Source organism: Anopheles marshallii, chromosome 3, assembly GCF_943734725.1.
Source record: "Anopheles marshallii chromosome 3, idAnoMarsDA_429_01, whole genome shotgun sequence".
In the NCBI taxonomy this organism is placed as follows: domain Eukaryota; kingdom Metazoa; phylum Arthropoda; class Insecta; order Diptera; family Culicidae; genus Anopheles; species Anopheles marshallii.
In genome coordinates, this window is record NC_071327.1 from 46,144,304 (window position 1) to 46,161,114 (window position 16,811).

The following is a 16,811-nucleotide window of genomic DNA, read 5'->3' on the forward strand; positions in this document are numbered from 1 at the left end:
GTCAAGCAAAGAAGGAGAAGCTGAGTAATATTGAAAACCATAATTAACGAGTTTTAATGAAGACGCACCGTTGTGGGCGCGACCGCTTCGAAGGCGGCTGATTATGGATTGACCTCACTCGTGCAAAGTTCGTTCAAATGGTTCTGGAAGGGATATGCGAGAACGGAGTGAACTGGGTGAATTCGTTTTTAATTGAAATTGTTCCGACGTCATGGCAAGGCAAACGTAGATGCTAGTTATATTCAATTACATTTTTAAGGACGTTATTAAAGCCCAGTTTATTATGTATTGGTTATTGTACAAATCGTTTGATGTTACTTTGACATAAAATATAAATCAATGGTTCATTTTCCTCTTGCCTTAGCTACCTACTTAAGCTGATACTAGGCCATGCATTGGATTTCATGTTAGGCTGTCACGGTTCTCAATCGTCTGAGTCTTTCGTATCGTAGACCAGTTTTTGAAATCCGCTGCGAATTACTCGTGAAAGTCTTAATCGTAATATCTAGCTCAGGCTAATGGGAGGATGTCCGATTCATTGTATTTATAAATACAGATTTTAATATTGTATTATACTCCCCCTGACTCTACATCTTTTGATTGTGATTGATCTTTCTTCATTTATAATAATATCAGTTAGATTTCCTAGATAAAGCCTTTGTGATTATTTGTGATGCATCCAGCATGATGTGCGTTCAAAATGTTCTTTCTGTGTTAAATCTTATAACATTTCCATTTAATCTCTCAAAACAGTAAAAAATAATAAAAGAGTGCTGTCTGATTGATACTATCAGCAAATCATGACGTACTTCAATGTGATCTATCTTTGGAGTAACATCTCAAATCTTATGAGAAGAGATACATTAGTTAGTTTTAATTATTAACAGGAGTTAGCAGGAGGTTGCAGAAAAATACGAGACATTATCATTGTAATAATTTTGGTAGTTTTTCGAACAAAATTAGTAATTAATTGAGGTGTATGGAAAAGAACGTTACTTTTCATTTCTGAAATTTGACAAGATATCCTTCCCAACGGGGTATTCGTCCAATATTAATTGATTTAATGTTCTTTGTAATATAACGACAAAATCCCTGAAAATAATCTCAACAACAATAATTTAGTTTGGCCAATTTTATGTAAATGTTCGAGCCACTTTATCGTCTTCCGTATAAATAGAGAAAATGGAGCCAAGTTTTTAAAGATTGGATAAATAGGTTTGTTTTATTGTTTTCAAATGCCATTTGGTTTTCTAATCCAGATGTAATACATTGCTTATTGAACGGTCACCTCTAGACCATTTAGAATAGAACTATCCATTAGGTTATGTTGTTGGGAATAAATATAGTGTACATGATTCTGAAGGGACAAGCCTGGTGGTGTATTTGGAAGCGGCGCCGGTCTTAATACGACAGGACCGGTCCAAAATCGCATGCGGACCAATCCATCGCAATGGACGAACTATATGGACGAAAGTCAAAGAAAGCTAGAAATGGCAGGCCTATACCACTTGTGCCGGTGAAGCATCAGATGTTCTTTAAGAAGTCCCTGCAAAATCATTTGACGATATCAATGTTGTTTGTTTCTTTATTTTAATTTAATTTTTATTATTAAAACTATAAAACCTTTGCAGAATGCAGAATGAATTTAAGCAATAGGCATTAGCACACTCTTTTACAAACATTTTCGTTTTATAGCTTAAATGTAGCTTCCCCTAAGTAGGGCCCAATTTGGTATGAGCAATAATATTAAACGCTCCTTCACTTAGATCCCATAGTAACACGATTATAGTCTCTGCTGTTCCATAGAATTCGCGTACGATTCTTCGTCATTTGTCGGTGCTTTTCCGTTGAGCGTGCTCGCGCCTATAAAAGCGGATGGGGTTTGAAGGTTATCCTGCAGATGCTGATTGCCATTTGCGTTCGATCTCTGCTTGCCGTGTAAGCTTTCGAAAAGAATCTTCTGCAGAGCAAGAAATGGTGATTCAAGCATCAGGCAAAGCAACCAGCCGAAAACGTACGACATTACCAGCGTCGACCAGCTCGAGGTGTTCTGTACAGAAACATGGAAATGAAACCAGCATGAAATATGCACCCCGAAAGGAAGGGTAATCTTCGTAACACCTTTACGAAGTGGTATGTAACGTTCACGTGCGTACGGTAGTAATTGTTTCTCGGAAGGGACGGTTGATGTTGCCGGTTGAATTACTTACCATCTCAAATACGCCCAGATTCGCCAACCGTCTGGTGCCGAAGGAAGTCGCACGAGTGATGAAAAAGTGACACAGGTACGCACAGTACGTAAGCCGTCCGAGAATGCCGAAGAAGTGTATGTTGAGCAGTCGCAGGATGGGTTTGCTGGCGCGGAAGATAAACCCGACGGTGAGCAGAAACATGAGGGCGGTGTAGAGTAGGCGACCGAGTGGGAAGACAAGCGCCATCCACACGGACGGTGTCTCGAACAGGTTGCTGTAGATGAAGTACCCGGCTGCGAATGTTCCGGGCATCGCCAACATACCGAGCAGCCACAGTAATGAAAACATCTGTCGAAGGAAAATCCGGCAAGCAATGGTAACACAATGGTAGTAACCGTACCATACACGCACAACACTTTGTAAATCTCACACGTTCATCTTTCTTGGCGTACCTTTGGCGTTTTGAAGTTCTTTCGCTGCAGATGGAGCACATAGAAAGAACCCATAATGGCGGCCGTGTAATTGACCAAGTACATGTGAGTCGGCAGGTACGTTCCTTGGTACATGTCCCAGTACCAGTAGAAAAATCGGAGCGGTCTAGAAATCGTGAGCAGAACGGATACGGTGCCTTAAGTGTTTTGTACTTCCCGGGGAAAATGTACGGTGGCTCAAGCAGCTTAATAAGATAGGATAATAACACCTGTTTTCTAAAGACAAAATCTCATTCTACTGATTAACTTTTGTTCAATATTAAAATTATGTGAATGTTCTGTTGCGTGTAGACAATAATTCGCGAAAGCGTTTCGATGCTGTTACTCTCTCACTGCCCGAATATTTGGTTGTGATGAATACAATTAAAACAAACGATTAATCTAAAACTTACTCCGGTGGTAACAACGTCACGGCTTCGTACTCGTTCACGTAAACAACGATGGCGGCAATCATTGTGCAGACCAGCAGCAGGAAGGACAGTATGTACGTCCGGTACTTAGGGTAGCGCAGGACTACGGCACACACTACTAAACCGTACACGAACAAGTGAAAATCTGCTGCCAAGTACCAGGTGTGTTGCATGCACTGTACGAAACATGAGCATAATGTGGAATTTCGTTAACAATACGATTGCAAAGATTGAGCTACTTCAGCTTGCGAGACGTGATCTAATCAACTTTTCTTCCTTTGATTTGAACACGTGGTGGAAGTTTTGTGGTTGCAGCATAAGACGTTACTTTTTTGTAATGATAATAGTGATTAAATTACTTGCTGAAATATGTAGAACTTAGTTTCAAAGATTTACCCGGCATTGCTCAGTTTTTGCAAAATTTTACATTTTCTTCGTGAGGTTCTAAATCGATTTTGCAACGTTAATTCTAATTGATACACCCATGGGTTGTTGAAATACCACAAGGACCTTTATTTATCGTTTTTAGTTTTTTTTATTTGCTTTCCTATTGCGGGAAATGAAAAAAATATTTTTGTTCACAAAAACGCTGGAAATAATAATTTCCAATGCGTCAGAAAGTTTAAAAGGATGGCGAATCAAAATAAATTAAATTGCTGATTGTCTTTTGATTAGTAAGGTTATTAGTAAGATAAGATTTAATAATATGTTTTTCAACTAACAACAAACTAAAGAATAGTGCTGTTTTATTTTCGTACAAAATTCTTGTCCCGTTAAATTACGTAACAGAGGATAGAATACGGAAATTCTGAAATGTTATATAATTAGGACGTTTGCAACATTTAGATGGGCTTACTTTCAACACGTAGATACTTTTTTTATATATCAAATTGCTAGATAGATAGAAATATCAAAACGGTGGTTTATTGGTAATGCCACCGGTTTCTTCACCATAGAAAGAGTACCAAAGCATAAGGTTGACTGCATAGTAAAATAAAATAAAATTGCCGTAACCATTAACCCGTTGAGGTTTTCACTTACCGGCTCGTCCGTAGCATAATAATTGTTAATGTACAACAGATTGACCCACCAATGTTTTCGGCAGTACGTTCGACCCGTCTCGAATCCTTTCCTCCAGAGTGGACCATCCAGATAGCGTACGAGCCACGTCGCTTCCAGCAACATTATAAATGCATACACGGGAGTCAGACTGATTAATGAATCATGAAATATAGAAGGGAGCAATAGGAGAACAAAAATCTTTTGAGCAGCGTTCGTTGGAAAAATGTTTGAAATAATGCTTTTTTTCGTCAGAAATACCAGCGTACAACATGAATGTACATGAGTGACAAATCGTGCGTACCGTACATAGCGTGCGATAGAAATCATAACGATTTCAAGGAATCCTATTTTCCGGCCTGTCTGCTCCAGCTTATTTACCAACGATAGGACCAGCATGAGCGCACTTATAACGAAGAAGGTGGTAACAACGTGTGATCCGTTGGCTACAATCATCGAATCGACTTCGCTGAATTTCTGCAATTAAAAAAAAAAACCAACGCTTTTAGCACAAGGAAGCGAGGTGTAGAAATGGGTGAAACTTTCATTCGAGCTTACCCGTTCGATAACCATGGCAGTTCGAGGTTGTGCGTAAAGAATGTTGTGGCCCATGTTGATCATCATGAAAATCATAAATCTTACCGCATGCACATACCTTATCGAACGGTTCAGAGGGTCATCGCTACGTGAAGTTAGACGATACCAGTTGCGGATGATGGAAAACGATACCAGCACCATGGCGACTTTCATATGCAGTGACAAAGAGTACGTTTTATTGAATGATCGATTAGAACTTGCTCACAGATTGATCACTGAGTTAGAATACCTTTACTGGAAAGCTCGTTTTGATAGTGCTCTAATCCATGATCTTGCTTGCAGCGATGATCGTACCAGCTCGAGAAAGTCACCACCAGAAAAAGAACAGCCAGAACGACCAGGAAAGCAATTTCCAAATTGTCTTTAACGAACGAGATAGTCACAGTACGGAACGTGCTCCAGTATAATGGTCAGAGTAAGGAATGTAGATTAAAGCTTACCGATCGGATATGATTCCTTGTTGTTGTCGCAGTATTCGATTTCGGTATAAGCACGCAAACCATGCTTCTGCTGCAGCTCGTAGTTTATGCACTTAGCGAATAGCTCGGAGTAGTTGCGACGATACGTGTCCACATCCCGGAACGTGCCATTCTTGATGATGTACTGCAATGGCGTAAATGGCTCATTAACATTAACGTCTAAGGAAATAGAACATGACGGAATTTTGTGCATTTCATGACGCTCATGATACAACTTGTTTGCTTTTTCAAGATTTGTCTTTCAACGATGCGATGCAATGAAGATAAAACCACAGTGAATATCCGAGATACGCCGCTAAGTGTCACTAAAATCCGAGAATTTCGAGTATCCGTGTAATTCGAGTTTCTTTTAATATGTCGTTTATATGTAGTATTAAGGAAACGAATGATTATTTCCACGTTACCTTGCGCATTCAAAATTGAAAATGGGATTATGAATGAGTTATTGCGTTTTTTTTTAATGGAAGCTTTATTGTAACTAGGCACGATAACGTTTCTATTTATAACCCATTCAACAATGCATACATTTAATGCTCAAAATATTGTCCGTTGTTAATTAATACTTTTTCCCATCTTTTTGGTAATGCACGGATTTCATTGAAAGAGAAGACAGGCTCATTGCGCGCGATCCTTACTTCGATCCATTTTACGACTTCATCGTAATTGGGGAAGTGCTGTTCAGTTGCATCGATCGGAATAGATGGCAATCAAAAGGTGCAATATCTGAACTATATAGCTTCCTATTCCTATTTCCTATTTCCTATTCCTACTTCCTATTTCAGCGTTTCTAAATACGTTTTCACCTTTGCTGCCATATGCGGTCTAGCATTATCATGCAGTAAAATGACCTTTCCCTACGTATCGACGAATTACGATCGTATTTTATTAAATGCTCGGGTTCAACGCATCAATCTGTCATAGCAACTCATAGTACAACACTCCCAGCTGATCCCACCAAATACACAACATGATCTTCGCGCCATGAATTTTCGGGCTGGCAAACAAAATTGCCACTTTTGAACTATACATTCCATTTTTCGCATGTTCGTCCAGCCAGAATATGGTAACCATAAACTATAATATGATATAATATGATGATTTTTGGCAGCCGTTTTGTTCATACTGAAGTAATGGAGCAGAACTCCCCGCAAAAAAACACTTAAAATATTGTCGTACTAAGGGCTCTCAGAAGCTATATTGTTTGCACTCTACCAAAATGACAGCTAATGGAAAAGATACCTAATTGATGACGCTGAATAACAGTATTGATAGATTGTACACAAGTAAAATAATTTAATAAACGAACGATTAGTAACCGCACGAACTCATTTATACTCCCAATGTTCCTAAGTTTATTTCGGGATTTACAATAAAACAATGTTTTGGGATTATTTAAAATTTTCTGATTACCAATTAAATTTTATATATAAAAATTAGTTAAATGTTAAATTTATAAAAGCTGCGCATCTCCGCATCCGCGTTATTCGAGAACCACGTAACTCGAGTATTGACTGTACACATAAACGATGAAAATATATGAGGTTGACATTTTATGTTATTTTCGAAATCATAAGAAGCCACAAAAGCAAGCTGCTCCACACGAATAATTCTTGTAAGAAAAATTAAAAACGATGGATGATTTTTTTACATGTATAAACTTCTTTTTTCATAGAACGTTACGATTAACCATAGTATCCTCTTGAAAAAGTCATCTAAATTATGATAACGAGTAGCTTTCCTCTATTGGGTTTGACCTTGTCCACTACACTTCACTTCACTGTGTTCACTACTGCAGGATTGTAATTAATAGAAAAACTCGGGAGTGTTTTCTAGTGTCCCAAATAACTACACGAAAATAAATAAAAAATATTATTACTGCACAAAAAATAACTAGTGTGTACAGTAATTAAATTGACAAAACAGAGACTGGTACCAAACACTTAGCGCACAACGTCCTTTTAATTATAGTAATCTATAAAACGTGCTTTTTCGCTGGTCACATTGAGTTGCACATTAAAAATAACCGGATGCCCTTCGAAGCACAATAAATTGTCGTTACATTTTCAATTGATTCATTCACACATCAGTTAAACCGTCACGGTTCACCACCACTATTTCGATCACAGAGAGCATATTTACCGGAAAATCAATCTTAAACTTGGGAACGACCAACGACCTTAGCTCCTGCTCCGTGACGTTGTCTCGCTCAAGCTCAGCTAGCATTCGGATGCAACCGCTGAGACAAAGGCCTCGGTCAAGATGAGCGTGGTTAAGATGTTGCTTCCAGTTGCTCGAGAAGTCAGCAATTACGTTCCAGGCAGGGGAGGATGCGTTTGGTTGCACGACTGCCTTCACCATGCAGTACACATCCGGCACGGACGGATCGTCCCGCAGACACTCGTCATAGTCGTCGAAATGAAACACCCGTGGCATTAGCCTGTACTGTGACACTGTGAATCGAGAAGGGCCGCAGAAAAGTGAGCACAATGTTTTGAGCAATTTTGGACACCGAAAGACATCCGAACACGCAGGAACACCGTTTACGTTCGGTTACGTGACTATCACATTCGTAGTTGGCAAACTTCACCGGCCAATGCACTTACTGTTGAATTGCTCTGCACAGTGCACCGACGCGATGCTGCACAGGACACTGCACACAAACACAGTCAGTACTTTCATGATCGAGACCATGATCACGTCTTTCCCGATTAACAGTCGCACCGTGTCTGGTGCACGTTGACTTGCCCGGTAGTCTGCCGACCAGCCGCTACTTCGTTTTGGGTGCAATCCTGAGTACATCGGTCCAATACCTTTCGTGACGTCATGGGCTGGATGTCCTACAGCAAGGGTACCACTGCGTTATGCTAAACAAAAACGCACTGAAAGAAATAGCAATAAGACAGAAGAGAGTAGCAGCAATAACACCAAAGAGAATGTCTGCTGGATCAGTTTTATCACACCGGAGACGATTCGCCTAGAGGTCTGCCGGACCGAACCACCAGCCCTGTACTTGGCCGCAGTGAAAGGAAAAGCGCAATGTTATTGAGTTTTATTGTGTCGTTTCACAATCATAAGCAACCGTTTTTCTTCCCGCGCTTGGCTGTATGGATTACTTATGGCGAGGCCAAACACGAAATTGGGTAATGAGTTTCTACCAACCTCCTTACACCTCGTATGGGTGGTAAAATAAGCGGGAAGTACGTCATATGTGCGAAACAACCTGCAGTTGGTGGTCACTGTGAACCGATAAGTCGACGCAAGGATAGAGAGGATGCGCACTAGTAAGCCTCCATTGTGACACTTGGAATTTCTTCAAGTGGCGAGTGCAATGCCGCTCGTAAATTCGTAAACCTTACTATGTGGTTATGTGTTAGGGGGTTCAGTTTTGGGGGTCAATTGGACGCTATAAACAGTTATAACTGAACTGTGTGATATCAACTACAAAAAGTTGAACACTGACCTGTTTCTGCTTTCATAATTAGTGAACATCGGCGGTAAAAGTAGGTCTGATTATAGGTGTTGAAGTTGAACTAATTGTAACTTGCATTGTAACTACATTACTTTGAAAAGCTGGCGGAACTATGTTGTTTGTATTTATTTCAATTTTCGTGTGTTCGTTTCAAATCAATGTATTGAAAAAAACCGTACATACTTTCACAGTACTCTTTTATATTGAGCTTTTTTGAGAAATTAGCATCTAATTCTACACTATCTCTACAATGGCATGTGGTTCACGTTCTAATCGTTACACGTTAAAACCGTTGGCTGAAAATCACATTCGGATTATAGTTCTTCTCATCAGGATGCTCACAGTAGCTCGTGTCCGTTCCCATGTCTCCTCCGCTTGACGAGTGCTCCGTTTCGCCGGAGGATCGTGTGTGGCGTTTAAACAATTGCCTCTGCAATGCCACAAACGGTGACTCCAGTACTAGGCATAGCAACCATGCCACGAGGTAGGACAGCAGTATTGAAGCTGCCCAGATGGCACCCTGAAAAGAAGAAAAGACGGCATTATTTGTTGTTTAAAAATTGTTCGAAAAAAATGTGTCATGAATGGAAAAAAATACTAGCGCCACTTACAATATCGATCAGTGCGTAACGGAAGAAGCTTCTCGTGTTGAACAGGGACATCTTAACGAGACATAAATGGCACAAGTACGCACTGTACGTCAGCCGTCCAATGATTGTATAAAACGGTATATCTGACAGTCGGGTCAGAAGTTTCAAGAATCTAAACGACAGTCCAACACCGATGAAAAAGACGATCGCGCTGTAGAGCAGACGTATGAACGGGAACAGCAATGCCATCCAGAGTGAAGGCGTCGCAAACTGGTAGTGATAGAAGAAGTAGCCCGTTGCGAACAGTCCCGGAATTAAGAGGAGATTCCCACACCAGAAAGCTTTGACGAGCTGTAGCGAGAGGAGGCAAATAATAATAATACTGTTGAGATTAGACATGGATACGATTACGATTCATTAAGTGGACAGATTTATGGGCGATCTTACCCAGTGGTAATCAGTTCTTGTTTTTGCCAGATGTCTATAATAGAACGCAAAAGCAATCGCTAAGGTATAGTTCACCAGATACATGTGCGTCGGGACGTAGGCATCTTTGTACACTCCCCAGTACCAGAAGAAGTAACGAATTTGTCTGAAAAATCCATAAACGTGAGACTAGTGCTTTGTCTACGCTCCGTAGCAATCGCTATGTATCTTACTCTGGCGCAAAAATCGGAATGGCATCGTACGCCTTCACATAGATGATGGCCGCAGTCGCGATGTAGCTCAGGGTCCCCATTGTCCCGAGCAGTAGGTTCCGTATTTTAGGGTAGCGAGCAATCACAGCACATAGCACCAGTCCGTACACAAAGAGATGGAAATCGGCTGCCAGGTACCACGTATGCAGCATGCACTGTAGGCAAGCACAATCAAATTCCAAACTTTATCGACTGCGACTTGACATTTGTTTTCGATGGTGTGCTTTGCATTGCCTTGCACTTACCGGTTCGTCGGCTTTGTAGTAATTGTTGATGTAGAGCAGATTAGCCCACCAATTTGCCCGGCAGTACGATCGCCCAGTTTCGAAGCCTTTTTGCCACAGCGGTCCATCGCCAAACCGCACCACCCAGGTGGCTTCGAAGAGCATCACGAATGCATACACCGGTGTTAACCTGTGTGATTGTGGTTGAAAGCATACCGGAAGCGTTCGCTGATCAAGCGGATCTGTGGGTTCTACCGTTCAGAAATGGGATGGGTTCTTACCGAACGTAACGGGCCGCGGAAATGATGAATATTTCCAAAATGCCGACCTTTTTCTTCGTTTCCTCCACCTTCTGCATGAAGAACAAGACAAGCAGCATGGCGCTGATGGCGAAGAATGTCGTCACTATTTGGGTGCCATTGATGATTATCATCGTTGAAAGTTCGCTGTAACGCTAGATAGGTGGACAAGGCGAGTCAGGCGAAAAACATAAAACATGTTATTGCAAAAAGGTCTAATCGTTTCGGAAATTGTATTAAATTCAGTGCATTTCGTTACGTTTTCAATCGTAAGTGCTGTTCTCGGTTGGGCGTAGAAGACGACGTGGCCCAGCGTAACGCCCATGAAGACGATCATCCGGATGGTGTGAATGTAGCGTAAATCGTGGCTAAGTTGATCGTCCCCGCGTGAGGTGATCCTGTACCAGTTCCGGATGATCGAAAAGGATACCAGATACATCTGGTTCGACGACGGGAGATCGTGTTTGTAGTGACCAAGTCCGTGTGTCGTTTTGCACCGAAAATCGTACACACTGGAGGCAAGCACTATGCCGGCGATGGTTATCGCGACCACTAGGAACGTTATTTCCAACCAGTCTGCGGAAACATGTAAGGAAGAAAATAAAAACAGTAGAAATCAAATAACCATTTTTCTTGCATGCTATAAAACAATGCATTTTCTTTTCTTACCAATTGGATAAGATGTTGCGTTGTTATCACAGTATTCTATCTCTGTTTGTGCTTTTAAGCCGAACTCATCGATTAGCTCAAAGTTGACACACTTTTCCAGCAGCTCGGAATAATTTTGTCGATATTCATCGATGTCTCTGAATGTTCCAGATTTGAATGTATACTTAAAATGAAAAAAGATGAAAAATCGTTTGTTTTAAAATGCAAAGAATTCATAAGGAATGTTAGTAAAGACTTAAAAACGCCTTACAGTGCGTAACATAAGTATAGAAACACTTGCTTTTGAGAAAAAAAAACATGATCATGAAATTGATCTTGAAGTTATGTGGAAGTTATGTCATACAGTTATACTGTAATGCTGTCTTACTGTCAAGAAACAAAGTACTTTACAAAAAGACTGGATTTTTTCGAATGTACAATTGTTTTAATTTAAAAAAAATTAATACACTTTGAATACAGCGAATTGTGCTATTGCACGACTTTTAAAACATCAAAGCATTACTGTAATGTTAATATCTATGATTTTGTAGCTTAGTTAGCTTTTGTGTTAGTCATTTTATTGTTGTAACGATATGTTATTTCGTTGCAGTCCATGAAATGTAATAAAGATAACCTCTCTACTGGATTTTTTATAAGATCTTGTCATAATTATTGGCATATGTTTCTATGGACCGTTCCTCTTATCAAATGGTGCATCCTACTGTAGGTTATTTTCGGCTTGTGCTTCTGTTGTTGCACTATAAACATTCATATATTTTTTATTGTTCAAGAAGGATGACCAGACCGTATTGCTAACATTCATAAATAATTCTGAAACGAAAATTAGTTTTCTGGCTCATCAATGCAAATCGATACATAGTGGCAAGGACACTTTTAAACGGTTATTTCTACGCGGAAAGTAGTTTTGGTCTGTTTCATAAAATGCAAAGAAATGTCAAACTTGCTGTTGGTAAGGCGAGACGGTTGTGTTAGTGTATGTGTGGTTGAAGGTCTATAATCATCATTTTTGACTGTGGATGAGCATGATTTTAATAAACCGGAAGTATAAAAAAGACTCTGCTCAAGCTATAGGCAACCTACGTTATGAGGTCACATTAACACAACCTACGGTTATGAGGTCGCATAAGACACCATGCGTTGGGTCGGTGACCCAATAATTGAAAAGCCAAAGTCAAGGCGCATGGTTTTGATGTAAACGAGATATATTTGATATTTAGCCCTTTAATTGGTTGTTGGAACAACTCGAACGCTTCTTTTAATTCTACGTCGTTTGATAAGCTGGGCTCGTGTTGCCCAATAAAATCAACGCATACGGTGGTTGTTTAATGTATTCTACAGCAGATGTGTAAGTCAGACATGCTAAAACGCTTGCTTATGTTAATGCGTACCGATGCTTGCAAACGTCGGTAAACACCCTGTTCGCGATGGAGAATGGAATCGAACCGAAAAGGAAGAACCGGATTTGAGAATTCTGGAAGATGCAGAATCAATTCTACCGAACCGGTCACGAGAGTTCAGTGGGATCGAAAATCAAGTTTGATTTTAATTTCCCTTTTAACCTCGAATTTTTAAATCGTTTCACAGAAACATGGTGATAGAATTTGCGTTGCAATCCGAAGACTATGGTGGCCTGGAGAACAACCGTGCTGTAGCATGTATTAAACTGGTTTCGGAACAACGCGTTTCGGAATCTTGTGTGTTTTAAAGCGAAAACTAAACGTGTCAATCATTTCGACTCAAAAACTTTTGGTTTCATCGTTCGATAATGTTGCCTGTCTGGGGAATGTTAGTTTTCCACTCTGACTTGTTTCTATTTCATTCACTCTAGATATTATGTGATAGCAAGCAGTGCAACACTGTAGTGTTAAAAACTGGAATCGTAACATGGGACTATTTTATGCCCTCATTCCACCTATCGTGCCTTGACTAACGGAACCGCCAGAAGACAAACCTTGAACTGATTCCCGAACGATCGCAACAATCGTGACCTGTAATTCGAAGTGCGCTAATGCGCTGCGGTTTGCCTAATTAATTATGAGCATTTCTTAAGCGAGACGTTCGGCGTATCATCGTTACGCATCGCGAGCATTGGTACAGAAGTTTCTGACATGGTCCTCGGTATGTCAAACAGAAGAGACCTTTCGTTGGAAGGACATTATAAAGCAAATTTATTTTCATGGTAAAAGAACCAAAAACCCAAAAGCTAATCGTCCGAAATTCTTGATTTAGTTGCCATTTTTTTGGCAGGGCATAGAATTTTTTGTTGTTCTGTGTGTGCAAAAGTGTTTAAAACAAATTACAAGTATTTTAGTATTTATACTCATTAGCTGACGTGTTTACAAGTGTACTTTTAAAAACGTTTCCAACTGCAAAGGTCTTGCAACAAAACATAGAATGGCGGAAACAATATGGAAATGGGGTACAGTTTTATTTACCCGGTAGCTGGTCTTGAACTTGGGCACCAGAAGCTCACTCTCGTTCAACCGACCGGAAACCATCCGCAGACGCCTTTCGCAATCGCGCACACAAATTCCACGATCCAGATGGGCATGGTTAAGCTTAATCTTCCAGTTGGCTGAAATCCGCTCGATCAGTCCCCAAACGGCTGAGGTGTTGTCCGGTCGGATAACGGCCTTCACCACGCAGTACACAGAAGGAATGGTGGGATTGTCGTTTAAACAGATATCATAATCATCGTACTTGAACACACGCGGCATTCGCCAGTACTCCGACACTGGAACGAAAATATTCACCGATGTTAAAACCACTATGAGATTCATTCGAGGTCGATTCGATCACCATGGAAGATGGTTGCATTATAAATCGAATGCATCAAATTATGCACATTAAACCACAATACATACACTCCGATGAACGGCTATCACTCTCATTGCTCAAAACACCCACGGCAACAATCCCTGTGAACGTTAGTATAAAGCACCAACACCGTCCCAAACGCTTCGACATCTTCACACTTCCGTCGTTAGCGACGTCTGTGGTTTTCCTATATTAGATTTTTTTCAACCGATCTCCTCGTTAGATGGTTGCCGTTAGGTCCATTCGCGATCGCGACAAAATCTAAACTGAACGCAAATTTCGGCGATCGGGTTCTTTAACTAAGTCCACATGGTTGCCGGCATCTCGCAGCGAGTGACATCTTACATCGTACTCCCTCTGTTTCAGCAGTTCAATGTGAACCGGCTACAGTCGCGGCACGAGTTTTCTTTTCCTCAAATGGGGACTAGAATAGGTGCTTTGTTTTGTTTGTTTTGCGAACTGACTGGTTTTTGGGGTTTTTGACTGATTTAGAAATGTGCGCACAGCGCCATTAATAAACGCTGCTTATAACGGGTGATCTAGGTGATTTGAATTCTGGTTTTTTGAGATCACGTGTTTCGGAAATTCGACAGGAAGCTCAAGAGAATACATTTATTATTTAATACTTTAATAATTTAATAAATTTTATTTAATTTTAATAATAATTTTAATAATATTAATTAATACATTCATTATTAAAATAATTAATGTTTAGTTAATTTGTCGATACCATGCTCGTAGATTCGTATTAAATAATGAATAAGGTTTGGGGAAGAAATCTCTACACATTTACACCAACATAGATACAATTTAAGGAAAACTTTTCCGAACTTCTCCTGAAGTTTTTAATCTATGTTCTGATATGCTGACATCTTACACCACAATTATACTATTGGAAATGCTAAGCCTTCTCAATTTTTGTGGATGATTCAAGTTGTCGCTACAGTTTATACGATTCCATATCCATGAAAAGATCATCGCATCTGATTAATCTTCTTCTGAGCCAAACTTCTTCAGCGGGTATTGGATACTATCCACACACCCACTGCTCCATGGTCTTGTTCCAAATATGTTATCAGCACATTACAAATACATCGTGGAGTAACTACAAATTTTCCTGTCTTGTTAGAAATAATTCGCCTGAAATTAAGGGATCATTTTCTAGTCGAACTACATATCGTCGCAAGTCCAAAGATCCTTTTCTGACAAGAATCCTTGATGACAAGAAAGAATTCAGATCCAATAAAGGTTGTGTACTAAATGTTGTGTTCGGTTCATCTTTTTACCAATATTCAGACGCTTAGAGTATGATCTAGTCGCCGCGCTAAGTCTGATGCTGAGGCTCTTCTTCGTCATTAGCACAATAACTTCAAGATGTGTAGGCCTGCCATTTCTGGTTTTCTTTGACTTTATTTATTCGTAGCCGGGTAGTCAATGCTGCGTGGGATTGGTCCGGATGGTATTGTGGACCGATCCTGTCGTTTGAAGACCGGCACCGCTACCAATATACGACCAAGTCGCCACCCCACATCTGAAGCCCCAGAGACTTTTTTTATTCGGGGAGATCGGCTAGGCCGTAGCACAAACCAATCCAGCTTATATATAACACTATACTGAGTAAGATAGAGGAATAACAATGTCTCAAATACACTGTCCTTAAGACCCAAGAGCCCCCAAAAACCCCCAATATGTTAAAAGTGCATGAGTATTTAATAGCACCGGCAACTGGCATGATTGACATCTCAACAGGACATTTCAACTCTTAGGTATCCCAAAGAGTTTTGAGGAGTCGGGTTCTACACCACATCAAATCATGCCATAATTAATCAATTCGCCAGCACCATTCTACAATTCTATTACATCTGGCACCGGTTAGGAATCATGACACCAAAATATTCGTAATATTTTATTAAATCGTAATAATAGCAAACGTCGTTACAAAAAAAAAGCTTAAGCAACGGTGTACTTGATGAAATAGTTGTATGCAGAATTATGGCTAAAGGATCAAAAAGGAAATATCTCTGCGTGTTTTGTATTAGTGGACAAAGTTCCTGGTTTGATGTGCCTGACCTCGATCCGTTCTGGTGGCTTAGGATCCCCTTCGACGCTCGACGAATCCACGTTGCTTACCTGTTACTGCTGCTGGAGGCAGATCGTTCTCTTGGGCTGCCAGAGAAGCTCGTCGGATAACGACGCATAGCCCTAGTTATTGTGACTGGTACAAATTAAGCACTACCTTCGGTGTATTCCCAAAGATAGGCCATGAAATCATCAAACCTGCTCATCATTCGTTCTCATAGCCATGGGTGCATTGCACGTATCATGATCAAACCCAATCTGAAACGACTCCTTTGCAATACATCGTTACTAACCAAAATGTACTAATTGCTTTTAGATCAGTTACCAAACAATACTCAAAGGGAAAAATAAAATAGTTTCCTATGAAACTAAAATCATTACGAGAGTGATTTTTATTTCCAGCGTGTGCAGTTTCACTAGGTAAAATAATACTAATTGCTCTCGGTAGCATATGCATCAAAAACCGATTCATACGAAAAACTGTTCCCGTAACTTCTGAGGCATGTTTTGAAAAAGTTGCGATTGAATTCGAATGTAAATCACACCTCCGAACCACAATGTGCGCCCATTCGCTTTGCTTTTAATTGCTGACAAAGCAGTCGCGGATGTAAATATCATTTGCTTGCTGCAGTCGTGTTGTAACAGCACCAAACACAATGCTGCACTCTCATCCCCATTATTACGCTTTGCCGTGTCGTGGTCGTGAAGACAATCGTCAAGAGCACGTTCTGTGATGAC

At 40.3% G+C, this 16,811-nt stretch overlaps 2 protein-coding genes across 2 annotated transcripts; both read right to left on the bottom strand.

Moving 5' to 3' along the window:
- Positions 1-1,783: 1,783 nt before the first annotated feature.
- Positions 1,784-7,919, bottom strand: LOC128713343 (nose resistant to fluoxetine protein 6-like). Its single transcript, XM_053808202.1, has 11 exons — positions 7,832-7,919; positions 7,368-7,678; positions 5,190-5,352; positions 4,979-5,110; positions 4,711-4,895; positions 4,457-4,629; positions 4,135-4,303; positions 3,076-3,269; positions 2,645-2,789; positions 2,211-2,540; positions 1,784-2,050 (listed from the first exon to the last, which is right to left on the bottom strand). Exons 1-11 carry the CDS (start codon positions 7,917-7,919, stop codon positions 1,784-1,786), a joined length of 2,157 nt encoding a protein of 718 aa, XP_053664177.1.
- Positions 7,920-8,980: 1,061 nt separating this feature from the next.
- On the bottom strand, positions 8,981-13,903 carry LOC128713344 (nose resistant to fluoxetine protein 6-like). Its single transcript, XM_053808203.1, has 9 exons — positions 13,613-13,903; positions 11,178-11,340; positions 10,768-11,084; positions 10,491-10,663; positions 10,231-10,399; positions 9,947-10,140; positions 9,735-9,879; positions 9,309-9,638; positions 8,981-9,217 (listed from the first exon to the last, which is right to left on the bottom strand). Exons 1-9 carry the CDS (start codon positions 13,892-13,894, stop codon positions 8,981-8,983), a joined length of 2,010 nt encoding a protein of 669 aa, XP_053664178.1. The 5' UTR covers positions 13,895-13,903.
- Positions 13,904-16,811: the final 2,908 nt, after the last annotated feature.